The sequence below is a fragment of the Crassostrea angulata genome, chromosome 5 (assembly GCF_025612915.1).
Source record: "Crassostrea angulata isolate pt1a10 chromosome 5, ASM2561291v2, whole genome shotgun sequence".
Classification (NCBI taxonomy): domain Eukaryota; kingdom Metazoa; phylum Mollusca; class Bivalvia; order Ostreida; family Ostreidae; genus Magallana; species Magallana angulata.
This window is the reverse complement of record NC_069115.1, coordinates 46,342,364-46,359,501: the sequence shown is the minus strand read 5'-3', so window position 1 is coordinate 46,359,501 and position 17,138 is coordinate 46,342,364. Positions and strand designations below refer to the sequence as shown.

Sequence of the window (17,138 nt, the reverse complement as noted above, 5' to 3'; positions counted from 1 at the left end):
AATCTGTTTTGCATCTTCAAAACAAGACTCAAATTCGGTATCTTTCGCACTACGAATTTCTTTGATCCTATCCACGTGTTCCTGAACTAACTTACTTGCAATAAAAATGTCCATATCTCTCTTCTGAAGTTTGAGAGTCAAAGGTTTTATTGTATCTAGGACATACCTTATAAACATAAATGTTACCAACACAGAAAAACGTCATCGAAGCTAAAAGCCCTTGTGCGGGCACTTTAGTTTGTCTATCCAAAGACCAGTTTTCACTTGTATTTTCATAAAGGTTTCGACTTAGAATGTGCTGCAGACATTTGATGACGAAAATGTACATAGTGTAGATCACATTAAAGCAGATATGACGCTCATCCCACCTAGTCTTACAGAGTCAAACTAGTTTCTTTGTTGAAAAATCTACAGACCCATCATTTTCTATAATAGTCTCAAGAAACCCTCGTCGTTTAGGGGAACTGTCAAAGAAAATAAACACTGAATTAAGGGCATCTATCATATTCCCAAGGGGTACTTTGCAGGCAGAAGCGATGCTCAGATCCAATACATGACTCCGACAGTGTGTGTACAAAGCTGGTTTAGAGACTTCATTTGTCCCTGACACCCCCGTCTTCCGATGCCATTGCTGCTGCACCATCGTATGCTTGCCCTCGCATTTTCTCAATCGGAATTTCAAGAAAGCGGAGGATTTCAGTAAGTTTATCAGAAATTACATCCCCAGTAGTTCTGTCTATATTTGCAAAGTCAAGAAATTCCTCCTTAAAAATGGCAGGATGTTCTCTAGTATCTAGAAATCTAAGACACAAGACTAAAACTTCTTTGGTAGCGTACTTGTCAGTTACCTATGATGGAATAAATCCCCCTCCCTTGTAAACCCTTCAAAATTTTACCTGTGATGTGATTTCCAATGAGTTGGATAACCTCATTCTGAATGGTTTTGCTGGTATATAAGGCGTTCTTATATGCTTTTAGTAGATGAGACCAGAGCTGCTCATCATACTGTAATATTGCAAAGAAATTACCTTTATTTGTGGTATCATCCCTGTGTCCTCGGAGAGGAATATTTTGTTTCCCACAAAGAATGATCGCATCCACTATTTTCTTAAGCAACTTTATATATTGCTGATTGAGTTTATACGGAAGAGACAAAGTTGGCACTTCGGATGTCATTTTGATTTGTGATAAACAGATTTGGCTTCCGTGTGGTGTTGCAGTAAAAGGTTGCGTAACAAAATTTAATGTATTTTGATGTTGGACATCTGACTGAGGAAACATGACACAAAACTTACACAGACCGCCATTTAACAGTTTGCTGAAGGCCAACCACGAACACTGATTCATCCACGAAGATATAAATGATAACTTTTCTTTTAATTCACCCGTATTCGTTGTTTGAGCACGACCCGTTTTTAACTTGGCAAATCGTCTGGCAAAGGTTGCTTTAGAATATAACTTATCATTTCAGCTGAGGACATTGTGTTCAACTTTATTGCACCTGTTAGGTTGTTACAATTTTACCAAAATCAGAAAAATCCGAATCGTCAAAAGATGTTTCATGTTCTCTACATAATTCATTGTCATCTGACTTAATCAATTCTCCTAATTTTGTAAGTCCATGGTGATATCTGAATCAATACAAAGTTTTGACTTTTATGGGCAGGTTCCTACATTTCATCAGATTAAGTAGATAAAGCAGTTGGTCAACAAACCACAAAATGATTTGGTGACCAATTGTTTGGATTGCTATTTTCAGTGTGTGACCACATGATATAGATGGCCTTGGGGGAACCTTGTCGTACCTTTTCATCTGAAAATGGCTTTATTTCTTGTAGAAGAAAATGTCTGTTTACAGCAACATTTTATATTGATGGATAAATGCTATATACTGGTTGAGTCAGGGCATTTGCCGCTGCGAAAGAATGAATCAAAGAATATTATTCCCCTGATTTGATTGAATTTAGAGTTTCATTCTGAATCGACTTGAGAAAATTCCCCGGTAGAAGTGAGCTGGCCGATACTGACGTCTCCACAAACATATTGTACGCTTGTGAAATGAGAACACATCTTGTCATAAGTTGCCTGTGACGCATACTTCCTCTTCTAATAAGGTCATGGCACGAAGTTCGATATGTCTCTCTTCATGCCCAAAAATGGCTTAAAAGAGGGTCCTATAGAAGCAATTACCATATTGTACACTTTCACGGGACAAACGTCTATCGGGCCATCTTCTGGATAAAGCGCCTTGGAAAATTTGTTAAACTAAAAAAACTAATGAAACTTACGTAGTTAAGGATCTTAAGATAAGGTATACATGTTGATTTTAACAGCTGGTTTATTTCATTTAACATAGATAAATTGTTGGTATTAAATTTAATACATTTACTTGCCTAATTAGGTTTTGTATATGAAAAGGTAGATTTACTGTTATATATAAAATGTTTTTATGAGATCTCTAATTACAATGCACTAACATGACGTAATTAATGACAAGCAGTATAATATCAAATCCATATATATAAATAAGTCAACCCATGAATGTTTATTGCGATCGAAAAAAGAATACAAAGTCCTGACAGCAAGGCTCAAACGTCAGTATCAACAAGCGGAGGGAAACATGCTGGACTTCCTACGTAAAAGTAACCCGAAAGCCTTCTACAGAAATTTCCGAAGGAAAAAAAGGCAGCAGACAAATATCAATCCAAGTGTATTTTATGAACATTTTAAAGATATCGCGCACACCATGAACGCGTCCGAAAAAAGTACAGATTGTATAGACTCTGATCCTATATTTGAGGAACTAGACTGTCCAATCACAGAAAAAGAAATTGTTGATGCTATCAAACGTTTAAAAAACGAAAAATCACATGATACTGATTTGTTAATTAAAGAACATTTCATTGAGTTTAAAAATTATCTTGTTCCAATTATACTAAGATTATTCAATAGAATATTGTCTTCTGGTTTTTCCCCTAATATGGGGGCACAGTGTATTATAATACCAGTTTTTAAAAAGGGTGATGCATTAGACCCCAATAATTATAGAAGCATTAGTCTTGTCAGTTGCTTTGTAAATTATTCACATCTATTTTAATCAAAGATTGTTAACATGGTCTGACGCAAAAGATGTAATCACTGATGCACAGTTTGGATTTCAACCCAAACGAGGTACAGCTGAGGCTATATTTAGCCTTTCAAATATTATTAATATGTCAATAAGAAAGAAAAAAGATTGTATTGTTGTTTTGTTGACTTTAAGAAAGCATCTGACTCTGTTGAAAGATTGAAATTATGGGAAAAATTGTCTAACGTTGGTATTAGAGGAAAATTGTTGAATTTTATTCGTAGTATGTATAATAATATGAAATCATGTGTAAATTCAGCAGGAAAGTTATCTGAGTTTTTTAAAAATAACACAGGACTTTTGAAGGGAGAAGTTGTATCTCCAATATTGTTTTCATTATATGTGAATGATTTTGAAATGGAATTTTTGTGCAAAGGTAACATACCAATACAAATTCAAGAGTGAAATCTTTTTGTTTTAATGTACGCAGATGACATGGTAATTTTCTCCGAAACTGCACATAAGCTTCAAGAAATGTTAAATACATTGTATTCTTATACATCTGTCTGGGATCTTACTGTAAATGTACAAAAAACCAAAATTGTCATTTTTAGAAATTGTGGTAAAATTCACAATAATGAAAGGTGCCATTTAAATGGCAAGCCAATTGAGATTGTCGATAGCTTTACATACCATGGCCTTTTGTTACAATATAATGGAAAGTTTAACAATAAACAGAAACAGTTGGCGAGCCAAGGGAGAAAAGCCATGTTTTCTTTAAAGTCAAAAACAAGTCAATTGTTTCTGAATACAGAAACAATGCTGTCAATTTTTGATACTAATATTGCTAGTATATTAAATTATGGCTGTGAGATATGGGGCATGCATGCTGCAAATAATATAGAAAAAGTGCATTTAGAATATATTAAATTTTTGTTAAGTGTGAAGAAGAATACAAACACTGCACTTGTATATTTTGAAACTGGGATGCTACCTATGAAAACTATACAAATGTTTAGAATATTCAAATTTTGGTTCAGATTGTTACAAAGTCAGAACTGTATTTTGCAGTCCTGTTACAAAATGCTGTATAATGAGTGTGAATCGTCTTTGGCACCTGCTGAAAATTGGGTTACTGAAAAAGGCTAGGACATATATGGTATGAACAGGAGTATATACATTGTGCAACCTATTTTCCTCTAATTAAGCAAAGAATCATTGATCACTTTATTCAACAACTTGTAGAACAGATTACTTCCTCATCTCGATGTTATTTTTACAAGCATATTATTGACCAGTTTTCATTACAATATTATTTAACAAAATCAATACCTTCTACATATAAGAGACAAATTACAAGAATTATATTGTCATCTCATAGACTTGCAATTGAAAGTGGACGACACACTAATGTACCAAAAGAAAGACGCCTATGTAAATTTTGTTCAGATATTGAAGATTAATTCCATTTTGTTTTGAAATGTCAGCAGTATAGAGAAATCCGAGTAAAATAGATTAAGAAATATTGGAAAAAACCTTCTGTATACAAATTTATACAATTATTAAGTGTTTAAAATTTTAAAGAACCGTGTAATTTGGGGAAGTATCTCCATCTAGCTTTCAATATTCATGATAATTAAGAAAATTTTCTCGGTTTTTTTCGCCTATTAATAAAATTTTATTTTATATACATTGTCAATGTACTTTACATGTACATGAACCATACCATTATTTCAATATTGCTATTATTTATATGTAATAACCTATGCCATAAGATGTATGTCTTGTGCAAATAAAGAATATATAATACCTTCGTTTCATAATCTAGTATGGCGATATCTATGAACGTCATTTAGTTAATAATCAATGAACCATTCATCGTTGATGTAGCCATGTAACTGTTCACGCAACTAAACACAGTTGAAAAAACCTATAATTAAAAGTAGTCAATCTTATTAAATTTCATTCGCCTATTGCATGGACGCATAATTTAAAATCAAGACGTTATAACATACATGTAAACAGTAACTGATTAATAATTTTTTCATGCAAGCTTAATCTGTGATTTGAACATGTTTCATTATCATGTAAATATATATATTTATGAATTGGGCAGCAGCCATTGCCTATGGAAGTTCTTCCCTTAAGGTACAAGGTACATACAATCAATGCATATAATCCTATAACAGATGCGTGTTTTTTTTTCAATATAAAAATGTAATATAGGATAACTCTGTTTATTACTGTAAATTCCTTATATTACGCGAGTACTTAATTCCGCGATCCCGCTGTTTTGTATCAAATGGCGAGAATATAAAATCGCGAACGCGGAACATTTATCCATATTTCTTATAGTTATCAACTCTCAGAAAATAATTGGGAGGTTTTAAAATCCGCGAGGGACGCTTCTCGCGATTTTACGCGGATATAAATTCCTCGCGTTTTATTAGGAATTTACAGTATTGCTACATATAGAGTGGAAGAAAATCATGAATGATAGAAATGGATCATTGAAGAATGACAGCAGAGGGAGAAAAGGGGGACTATTTTTTACACTTTGATTGAATGGACCACTCATTTGGGAACATCTTTAATAAACTATTAACTTAAAATGCTACATGTATACCTTTAGAACCTATTTTCCTCTTATTAAAAAAAACAACAACAAGCGATTTGATTTGCAAATTTATGTAATTTAAATAAAACTATAAAATTAAATACACTTTGAAATTTGAATTGCAAACATTTATCATGTACAAATGCGTGAACAACAATTCATATAGATATCATTCAAAATATAAATATTAAATGAACAAATGTTTATACATGTATGTTTCAGTTAAATGTGATGATTCAACATCATTATCAAATTTAAAGCGGCTTTTAAAGAATTTCAAATTTTCAGTCACTTTTCGCATCATTTGTCTTTTTCTCTTGTAGTTCCACTAACTTGTCCAATGTTTCTCTGAAGCAGAAACATAAAAGTTGTTATCGCAAATGTTTATTTTTATCAATTGTTGCGGGCAACTGTTGTTTGGAACAACATTTTGTTGGTAATTTTTCATCACGCTCAAAGCAATTTAGTAGAGACATGATTTATTTTAAATTGACACTTTTTGATTTTTAATCAAAAACACTAAAATTGATGGGGGCTGATTTTGATACTCAAAATTTATTATAAATGACCAATAAGAACATTGTTGAAAAAGATCACGAATAAGTTGTTTAATAGGGTTTTTACAACATAATTACAATTAGTTTTAAAAATTAAAACGTATTAATATGATGTTGAAATAGTTTCATAATTTAAAAAAAAATCTCGTTTTTTTTCTGTGTTAGATATTAACAGTATTTTGTTCAATATTATTCCAACCTGCGAATATGACCAATGGAACAACCTTACATATTTATCAGAATCATAATTAATAAAAAACTAATTATTTGTTGAATTTATAAGCAATTAATGGTTCTCACTGTATTTTGGATAAAGTGGACTCCTGACGGGCCAGTCTGTTCCGGACGGTGAGCAAGTTCATCTTATGAGAATCAAGACTCTCCCATATATCTTGAATACACTTGTTCATTTCGTTTAATGGCGGACATTCCCATTTTTCTAGAACGTCCCTGACATCATATATATTTTCACTTTCTTTGTAATGAGTGATTCTGTGTCCCTGAAAAATCAATTCATACAAAAGAAAATTTCAAACACATTATTTGATGCAAGACCTTTTTTTAACCTTGTCCATGAAAAAACGGCTTTTTAAACAGCAAAAGAGGTATAAATTTTATTAAGAAGTTAAACTTTGATATCAGTCCCAATTTTCTCACTGGTCTGCTAAATCAATTTTGTAAAAGCTATACTTGGATCAAAAGTGTATTATGGCCCCTGAGCCTGATCACCTTTCCGATATAAAGACTGTTGAGTTCCACCCTGGATACTATCCAAGCTCGGTTAACCTCTAACCCTCGTTGCGCATCTTGCTGCACATTTTGATAGGTGTCGCTGAGTTGAGCAATCAATATGTTTAATAACAGAACGCATATTGTGAACAGAAAGGCCACCATGATAATCAAACTCATCGTTCTGCAAAAATAAAAAAAAATAACATACTTTGGTAAATTCATTCTCTTAAATGGCCTGAAGTATGAACATTCTTAGGAAAAAAACTTGATTTGAATCTTATTATAGTTTCTCAGTAGCCACTTCCGTACTCCAAGTGAAAAATGTAATCGAATGTAAAATTACAATATAACGAATTTTTGTAATCAACTTTACAAAACGAAATACATGTTTAAATTGCAACCTACTGAAGTTCAGTATATTCTATAATTCTTTCTGCCTCTATCAGAATCCTCACTCCAACAAAAAGAATGGACCAAAACGAACTGTAAAAAGAAAGTAAAATGCATCTTGGTTGGTCAAATCAAAGAGAACAACAAACAATGTCTTGAATAAAATTACTAAAACGTGTCAATGATATTCATAACGTTTAAATTGTTATCTTATTAAGTAAGCTTTAGGCAATTCATTTAAGATTTTGTTTTGAAGTATTGTTGGTAAGGGATGGAGAAGAAAAAAGCACCTGCTTTCGGAGAACTGTTCTAATGATCCTTCTCCCCGTAGAGACAGTAGAAGACAACCACTGAAGGCCAGGAGAATGAACACAAAGAAAGTCGTAAACTGTACAATGTCATGTATGAGGATCCGCCATAGAATCTGGGCATACGCTCCTGTTTGTCTGAAATGTATTTATTAAGAGAGTATAAGAAGCATTTTTCGTTTTGTTTATTGAAATGCAACCATCATCAACATTAGTGTACTTAAGGTTATAACATTGATAGATACTATATAACCAGTAAAAGTTTAGAAAACATCTGTATATATTATATCTGTAAATGTATTTAACATAATTTTAAAAGAGATTTTTTTAGATAATATTTACGATTTAGTAGAAACTATTTTAAACCTCTTTAGAAGATAAATACCTACGTATTTATCAAAAAAATTCATTATTTTAGTATTGCCTTTTAGAATCGTATTAACCTGAACACCGCAGCGTATTTGAATACCCGAATCGTCCACAATAAGAATGCTGCTGAGAACACGAACCACTGCTCATTCCTGTGAGTGAACCGTAATGGCGGCAGTAGAAGTATCAGGATAGAAGAAGACAGGTCTATCCAGTTAAAGGCATCCTGCCAGTACTCCAATCGATGTCTAGAAAAATGTGGGAATAAATTTTACAAATGTCTTTGAATATGTATTGATACTCTCTTTTACGCTGTATAATTCTTTTCATAATATGTATGTAACAGTCAGCGATAGGCATGGAAATCAATTTACATTGTATAAGCATTCCATTAAAAAGAAAACGTAAATAAAGTACTGTGGTTTCATCAATATTCGTTGAATACCAATTTTCGTTGATTTCGTTGCTAAGTTTATCCTTGAAATTAAATATTCATTGAACTGCAATTTCTACTAATATTTTGTATTGATACGGTCATTGGCCACGAATTTATGTATCCTTGAAACTGTGATTTGCACTTTATCCACGAAAATTGATACCCTTGAATATTGATGAAACCACAGTATTTTACTTTTTACCAAGTGGTACAAAAATGTGGTTAGTGTTGTTCTTGTTTATACGTACTTACGTAGTTGGTTTAATTCAGAGACTAGTGTGAGGGCAGCCATTCCAAGGGACCAAATCTCGCAAACTGCGCGCGCAATTTGTAAAGTAGAAACACCATACACCGTAGGATCCGGGACTGTGCTTGCCACAATGGCGGAGAAGGTCAATGTGATGAGAGTTATCATGTAAAACAAAGAGTTGAGTCTGAAATATATATTTAACAGGGATTAAATCTAAGTAATGATGCTCAATAAAGATGTGCAAGATTTTTCGGCAACTGACTCCAAATGCTAAAACTACATGTGTTCTCAAATTAAAAAGACGAATTCTAAATTGTAACGATACGTAAAGAAAGATTTTTAAAATATAGCAAATAAGGTGATGCTCTTACAGGAATCTGAATCTTGCATACTCTTTCCATTTCCTTCTTATAAGTAATCGCACAACATCATGATACACTACGGTCTACAATAAAAAATAAAATAAGATTGTACACATCTGACAGATTAAAGCAAAGCGCTTCTAGTCATCTAATAAAATCCGTTCTATACTACCAATAAATAGTCATCTAGGTATTTCAAGGTTTATTGATTGTTATCCTCAAAGCTTTATGTTCTAATACCCTTAATATGTTTTCTGAATACATCAAAATTCGCAAATGAACTTGCTTTATTGCCACTTTTTGCTATAATTTGAAGCCCAGATTTGGATCGAGAATTAAACATGGAGTCGGTCGGGACTCGTCCATTGTCGTCTGCGTCTAACACGTTGTAATACACGCATACGTCTCCACTGGGGCTCACAGGATCTATCATACAATCCAGCACGGCTATAATCGTTTTCTGGAACAAATAAATCAAGCCAAAAAAATGCAATTGTGATTTTAAAAATGCATCGCAGTACATGTTAAGAATATCGCAAAAATAACGCTGATTTCACATATTTATGCATCATAAAAACTAGAGCTATATCAACTAACAATGGGTCAGATTAAAGGTTGAAAGAAATAAGGATAAATTCTTATATTTTTGTTTTTGTCACAATCGTATTAATTAAATCACGCGCTAATTGTATTTCACATAAACTTACAGGCATGTTTTTCTCTAGCAAATTATGAAAGCTGAATTCCGCAGGCGCATTTCCATCACTGCTATATATCCTGCGCACGCTAAAAAAATTAATTACACAATTAACTGATTAAAGGGTCAAATCTGTTTCTTAGAAGAGGCATTGCTATAAAAATAGAAAAGAGCTGTATGTATCAAAATTGAACGTTTATACACGACGACGGAATATTTGAAATTAACTTACAATTGGTTCGTCATACATGTAATTAGCATTGAAGCAATATCGTCATTTCCGGCCTCATACGCAAGTGTGTAAGGCATGACTCCTTTTTTGTCGCGTGCGTCAGGCCATGCCTCGTGTTCCAAGAGTTTTGAGCAAACGCCTTTATAATTTTTCTTCACGGCGTAGTGTAATGGAGTCCATAGATCCTTGTTACTGGCGGATGGGTTTGCACCTCGATGAAGCAAACAGTTGATCAACATTTGTACCTAAAATAAATTACATCATACTAGAGTGTATATATTTTTTTTTTGTTATCGGCTTCGGCCGATCACAGTTGTGTCCATATGAGGCATCCGGCAAACTTCACTATTTGCGCACACATTACACTTTGCACTACTTTGTTAACTATACAGTGACAGCTTTATGTTAATCTTTAATTAATAGTTTTATAAATAAGGAACAATATTTTGATGTATTTGACTTGAGATTTAACCATTCACACAGTTACACAATGATTTTCTTTGCATGCGTAATAATTTCGCTCGGAAGTACACTTTGTATTAAACTTTAAGTTAATTCGTCCCTTGTTGTTTCAGAAAGCAACTAACAACGCGATATATCCTATTTAATGCAAGTCGTGCTTTTAACAAATTTTTATCTAAAATATTTTATGTTGACAATTTATAACACATGCTGATCATTCCTTTAAAAGGAATGCTTGTTTTACAAATATACTGTAACTTAGGTTAAATAGTTATTAATACTCGCGTTGTAAAACACGAAAAGCAACCAGCTATATATTTTTATATTTCTAAACAGAGTTTATAGATCGACAAAGCTACATATAGATCAAAATAAATTTGAAAAAATATGTTTTGGTTATTGTTAGTTTTAAGATTATTTCATTGTCAAATCCATGTCATATTTTGGATTTACCATGTAGGAGGAATTAAAAATATTTACACATACATGTAAGTATACCAGTATTAATTTTGTTGCTCTTAAAAATATTTCCCACTCCTCTAATCTTAATCTCTATCTTTGATAATAATGAATATTCCTTTTGTGATCAATATCTCTCACTTGATTGTTTTAATATTTTTTGTTTTGTTTTTGTTTTTTGTTTTTTTTGCGGGGAATGTATCAAGCCAAACATTTGGAAAATTAGTTAGACGAACACTCATCAAATACCTTGTTTTCGTTGGGTATTTCGGAAACGATGAATAAAAGAGCACGGTCCTTACTTCCTTCTTTATTGATGATTCTGTCTAAGAATACTTCCGTTTCCGCTTCCTGTTTTCCCACGAAGTACATTTGAGTTTTCTCCGCTACCTAAAGTAAATTAATCAAAAGAATGCCTTAAAACATTGTCTAAGGTCATACTGTATTTTTCAACAGTTTTTCTCTGTTTTGAATTTGCCCCAGACACAGTTAGAACCTCGCCCAGTCTTAAATTTTGCTCGCTACATGTAAAATGATCAAGGGTAAATAGGTTGAAAATAAGCGAGGGAAGTATTTCCCTGTATTCAGTAAGATATATAAAATTACCATTTATACAGTAATTGAGGAATTTTTTATATATAAAATCAATACAGATGACTAACATACTAATCAAATTATACTGACTTTTTTGATTTTACAATTCTATATAAATGGATCATTAAGTACATTTGTAAAATTCTTAACAAATGTTTTAAAAAGTTTAAACTCTAGTGGGTATTGATATTATGCAATAAACATGCGATCATACAATGTAGTTATTCATGAAGTTTATTTAGAAAGAAAGTGTTCTCAATAAAGAGGTGTCCCATACCACTTTATAAAGGCTTGTAATTACAATATTATAGTATAGATCCAAATTAATAATGGTTCGTATCATTTCTTAATAAATGATAAACAATCGATGTACCTCTTTCTGAAATGAATCGTCACTAGCTGCATCGACGAAATCCGAGTTCAGGGACTGAATAGAGCTTGATCTGCGCATGTGCGAAATCTCGTGTACCGCTAGGTTCTCATCGCTATGAACATCTACAAAATTGAGAGATGTTTTACTTGAAATGTTGTCTCAATATAGGTACATGCCTTGTGTGTCTCAATGAGCTGCAGAATTGTTATGCATATACTAATTCTAAAACGTTACTTAACCTGGGTGTTTCCGAGGGATTTCCTTGAGTGGCACATGATGAAAACGAGGACGGTTTCCGTCGCTGTATGCTCTTCTGTGTCTTCTGGGTTCATTGCTCATGGTTCTAAAATATGAAATTCACATTAATTGTACGTAAATTTACAGGCATTAAATGACAATGTTTTCACACAAGAATTTGATGGTAGCTAAATCATTGATATACACAGTTACACATATTTTGCTACGCCTCTAAAAAGGGAATTCCACATTTTTTTTTTACCTTTCCATGAAAATCAGTGGTCTGCTTCTCAGCATTTCTATCTGATGTTGAATACATATGAACCACACCTTTGTTTAGATATGCGTTCAAATACTTATTCTTCATTACGATGGTAAGAGCATTAAGCTAAAGGAAAATATCGATTTTCTTTCCCACCTTTTTTCATCTCCCTCTTGTCTGTTCATAAACTGATCACGTGATTTGTCAAAATGATAGCGATCTCAAGTTTCAGTATCATTGTGCTTAAGTAATTATTAGTATATGGATTATACCACGCTCAATTAATTTTATTTTGTGATGAATGCATGAATGTTCAGTCTATATACATCTGTTCTTTGAGGGTTAACCAATGATACAGTTCAACTACTAGTACATCATTTATTTGATAACAGGAAAAATATATCATACCCCTTATCTTTCCTTCCAAAAAATACTTTATTCAGCAACTTGAAGTAAACGTATAAGAACGGAAAAAGAAAGAAGCCATTTTGTTAATTAAGTACAGTGATATTGAAAAAAGGAGCTGGCCAACCAATAATTTCTCCAAGGATACATGTGTCTTAAAGAACCTGGAAGTGTTTCAACATAAACACTTTTTAAAAATCAAATTCTACTGAAGAAATCGTGTAGTCAAATAAATCACTGCTTTTTAAAAAAGGTGTAGAGCCTTTTTCTCGCGCGCAGATGTTCTAAAAGATCATAATGTTTTTTTTAAAAACATAACTAACGTTAACGTTTTCTTTTTTACATGTACATCATGTTTGTTTATAAGCACATGCAATTGAAGTAAGTTGATTTTTTTTCAAAGTGCGTTGATATACTAGACGATATCAACACTGTTTGATTTGTTATTTCAAATCGCGTTTAACTTGTCCCAAAATTAACAAACTTTGAAAAAAAAATTCAAAGTGCGTAATTTTGAAATTGTAACAATGCTTATATTTATTGTTTTATATTTACAGGCACATTTAGAACAGACAGAGAACAATTCCGTAAATAGATAAATAAAATTTCCATTGTCATATTGATTTCATATCAGTTACAACTTATTATTAAAGTCAGGTAGGCAGCGTAGCTGGAAATAATTAAAAGTAAGGCGTGACTCCTAACAGTGACATAACCAATTTAGCGAAAGCAAAAAGTAGTATCTACTTCAAGGAAATTCATATGAACAAATACTCATATATACATGTATGTGTATACTAGTGTTTGTCAATGTCATCACGGGGCCTCAAGTCTTACTCTAATTGTTTGTTTTTGTCGGGTGATGATGGTGGTTAATGGGATAAAGAAAAGTTTTCTGAATGAAATCAACAAAAGCAAGTAGCATTTACGAAACTTAGGGAAATGGCGTAAATGTGTGTATGGGGTGGGGGGTGGGGGTTAGGGGGGAATAGAACGCGACCATGTGTGTGACAAGTTGTTAACGGCTGTAATAAAGTTGTGAACGGAGGGTTAATATGGAACCTCCTTACTGTCTCCTGCTTATCTACGGCTTTGGTGAAAAAAAGAAATGTACATTTTTTTGTACGTGTTATAAACTTCAAATGGTTTTACACAGCTAGTAGCAAGTACTTCCTTCTTACACGACGACGTTTGAGAAAAACTAATTGCCATTCACTTACATTACTATCAAACACTTAAGGTATATGGTGAAACAATGCCTTGCTCTTGAATAATATATATATTTTTCTTTTTTTACTTTGCTGTCGTAAACAGTATGTACATGTATATGTATACTAAAACTCCCTGCGACCCAATAACACATGTATAGACGAGAAAAATGTATCGTCACTTTGTTTATAAAGATCGGTAATGAATAATTTCATGCATCGCTGAAATAACACCTGACAGTTAAACTCGCAAAGTAATGTATACAATGACATTTAATCAAAACACATACCTACGATTCAAAACAACGACAATGTTTTAATGAACTCTTTCCCTAGGAAAATGCATGCTTATTATACACTTAATTATCATATTTTTATACGAATACTGTAACATTTTCATAAAAGCATAAGTATATACTTACGTGTGTGCAGTCTGTAACCGGTGCACTGTCTGCAATATTACATACGATCTGCTCAGATTGTGTAAAAAAGGGAGAACTACAGCGCCGATCTGTCACCTCTTGTTAATTTTTAAGAGGCCATGAGGGGGGTCACTGGAGCTTTGCGGGGTGAGCACAAGGGCGCAGACAGAGCGAAAGTAGGCTTCCATTGCATTAATTGATTGTGATATCCGAACACAGGGGCATCGTATCCGCTCTACACTCCATGACATAACGTTTTATATATATATATATATATATATATATATATATATATATATATATATATATATATATATGTGTGTGTGTGTCATAGAGTGTAGAGCGGAAACGATGCCCCTGTGATCCGAATGTACGATTAATTATAATATTTTATCATTTTTTTTTTGTGAATGCTGAAGTTTTATTTTGTTCTTCTGTCTCTGACGTGTTTTGACTTATGAGTGAGTCATGGTTAAAAAAAATTCAGCTTAACTGCATATGGAGATATGGTACTTGTGTTACATTAAAAGTTTAAAATTTATCAATTTAAACTTAACTATAACAAAGTTCAAAGTATTTAGAAGTTTGAATAACCTTGATTTGAGATTTTTCATCATCTGGCAAAGTACCATTTTCAAGATAAGCATAAATGTCTTTAAAGTCTGGGCATTCACGTTGCAAACTTGAAAGATTTGATAGATTGGAAAGATCAGGATTTTGAAAACTAATTTCCGTTTCTGGTTCTAGAGAAAAGATTCCTTCATTTGGGTCATCTTTACAGTAGAAAAGAGTAACTTGAGTAGGTTCTGAATTTGGTTCCTCAGAGACAGGTTCAGAGATAGATACAGAAAAGTCAATTTCTTTGTCATCATCAACTGAATGATTTGGTTGGAAAGAAGCTACTGTTGCATTATTGGTTTCATCTGAATACTGTCGTCTACTCAAGGCATCTGCTACTTGGTTAGATTTACCAGGTTTGTGTATGATTTCAAATTGATAACCCTGTATTTCCATAGCCCAACGTGCTAATCGACCTGTAGAACGCTTTTGGTCCATAACGTATTTCAAAGCTTTGTGATCAGTATAGATAGTAAATTTTTTGTCAGAAAGATAGATTCTGTATGAACGAATTCCTTCTATAACTGCAAGCATTTCTTGTTCAGATGTTGACCATTTCCTTTCACAAGGAGAGAGACTCCTGCCACCGAAAGCAATGACATGTTCTTTCCCAGAACTGTCTATTTGACCTAATACATATCCAATAGCTGAGGAAGATGCATCACATGTAAGAATGAAATCTTTGCTAAGATCTGGATAAACCAAAATTGGAGAGGAAAGTAAAGATTGTTTGAGTGTATCAAAAGATAACTGACATTCTTCAGACCAGTGAAACTTGGTATCCTTTCTTAAGAGATTGTTTAAAGGAGATGAGAGCCTCGCGTAGTCCTTAACAAATTTGCGGTAGTAATTACACATACCAAGAAATGATCTCACATCTTTCTGAGTTTTAGGGACAGGGAATGAACTAACTGCTTTTGTTTTGTTTGGGTCTGTTCTTACACCATGTTTAGAAATGATATGACCAAGATATTTAATTTCTTTGGCAGCAAAATTACACTTGCTAGGTTTCAGCTTAAGATTAGCTTGACGTAAGCGACTGAAAATCTGTTCAAGATGTGACAAATGATCATCAAATGTTTCAGAGAAAACCAAAATGTCGTCAAGATATATCAAACATTGACGCCAAGTCAATCCTCTAAGAACTTGTGTCATGACCATTTGGAAAGAGACAGGGGCATTCATTAATCCATAGGGCATACGTTTGTACTCATAAATGCCATTTTGAGTAATAAAAGCAGACTTATGTTGAGAGTCAGGGTGCATCCCAATTTGTAAGAAAGCACTGTGCAAGTCAAGAGATGTGAAAAATTGAGCTTTGCTTTGTCCAAGAGTATCAAATACACATTCTAACCTAGGCAGAGGAAATGACATTGGTTTTGTGATTTTGTTTAATTTTCTGAAGTCAGTAACGAGTCTAAATTCACCTGAAGATTTCTTAACCAGCAAACAAGGAGAATGCCAATCACTATTGGATTCTTGAATAATGTCATTTTTCAACCAATCTTCAACTTGTCTATTGATTTCTGCGTGATGTGCAGGTGATGTGCGATAAAATGGCATTTTGACAGGTTTGGCATTAGGGTCAGTTTCAATTTTGTGCATGTATGTATTGCATTTTCCAAGGTCATGAGTTCCTGTAGCAAAGATGTCTTTGTGCTTGTGTAAAAATTTTGTCATGGTCTCCTTTTGAAATGTATTTAGGTCAGAATTACTGAGGTCAAATGAGATGTCTTTTGTATCAGATGGAGTTGTTTTTGACTTTGTTTGCGCCATGTGATTTGTTTTAGTTGTTGTGTCAAGGTTATAAACAGCACAAGAGTTATGGTCAAAATCTACAACATTGGCAACAACTTTACCTCTACCAAAACGAATGCTTCGATTGGTTGGATTTAGGACTCTTAGAAATGAGCGACCATTTTGAATTTTGACTAAACACTTAGAACCCAATACATGCATACTATGAAGTTCATCATCAAGTGGTTCTAAAAGCACTTCTTCATCAGAATTTCTCTTTGAAACTTTAACACTTAGAATTGTTTCTGAATGAGGTGGTAAAGTTGTAGACTTTGCAATTCTTG

At 33.1% G+C, this 17,138-nt stretch overlaps 1 protein-coding gene across 2 annotated transcripts; it reads right to left on the bottom strand.

Moving 5' to 3' along the window:
* Positions 1 to 5,754: 5,754 nt before the first annotated feature.
* LOC128184428 (uncharacterized) lies at positions 5,755 to 14,672 on the bottom strand. Of its 2 annotated transcripts, none has more exons than XM_052853882.1 (15): positions 12,405 to 12,516; positions 12,145 to 12,248; positions 11,906 to 12,027; positions 11,188 to 11,328; positions 10,018 to 10,262; positions 9,796 to 9,874; positions 9,375 to 9,548; positions 9,098 to 9,171; positions 8,725 to 8,910; positions 8,115 to 8,288; positions 7,654 to 7,809; positions 7,379 to 7,456; positions 6,971 to 7,154; positions 6,542 to 6,741; positions 5,755 to 6,032 (listed from the first exon to the last, which is right to left on the bottom strand). In XM_052853882.1, exons 1-15 carry the CDS (start codon positions 12,437 to 12,439, stop codon positions 5,969 to 5,971), a joined length of 2,016 nt encoding a protein of 671 aa, XP_052709842.1. In that variant the 5' UTR covers positions 12,440 to 12,516; the 3' UTR covers positions 5,755 to 5,968. The 2 variants fall into 2 exon arrangements, with proteins under 2 accessions (XP_052709842.1, XP_052709843.1); XM_052853883.1 differs by lacking the exon at positions 12,405 to 12,516 and adding an exon at positions 14,440 to 14,672 and having other exon boundaries at positions 5,756 to 6,032.
* Positions 14,673 to 17,138: the final 2,466 nt, after the last annotated feature.

What these genes read in the sequence shown, in the direction of transcription:
- LOC128184428 (XM_052853882.1), bottom strand. Translation starts at nt 12,439, where the DNA reads ATGCTGAGAAGCAGACCACTGATTTTCATGGAAAG. An exon ending in AATCCCTCGGAAACACCCAG is followed by an intron (nt 12,028 to 12,144) that starts GTTAAGTAACGT and finishes TCAATTTTGTAG; the next exon opens with ATGTTCATAGCGATGAGAAC. An exon ending in ACGATTCATTTCAGAAAGAG is followed by an intron (nt 11,329 to 11,905) that starts GTACATCGATTG and finishes AATTTACTTTAG; the next exon opens with GTAGCGGAGAAAACTCAAAT.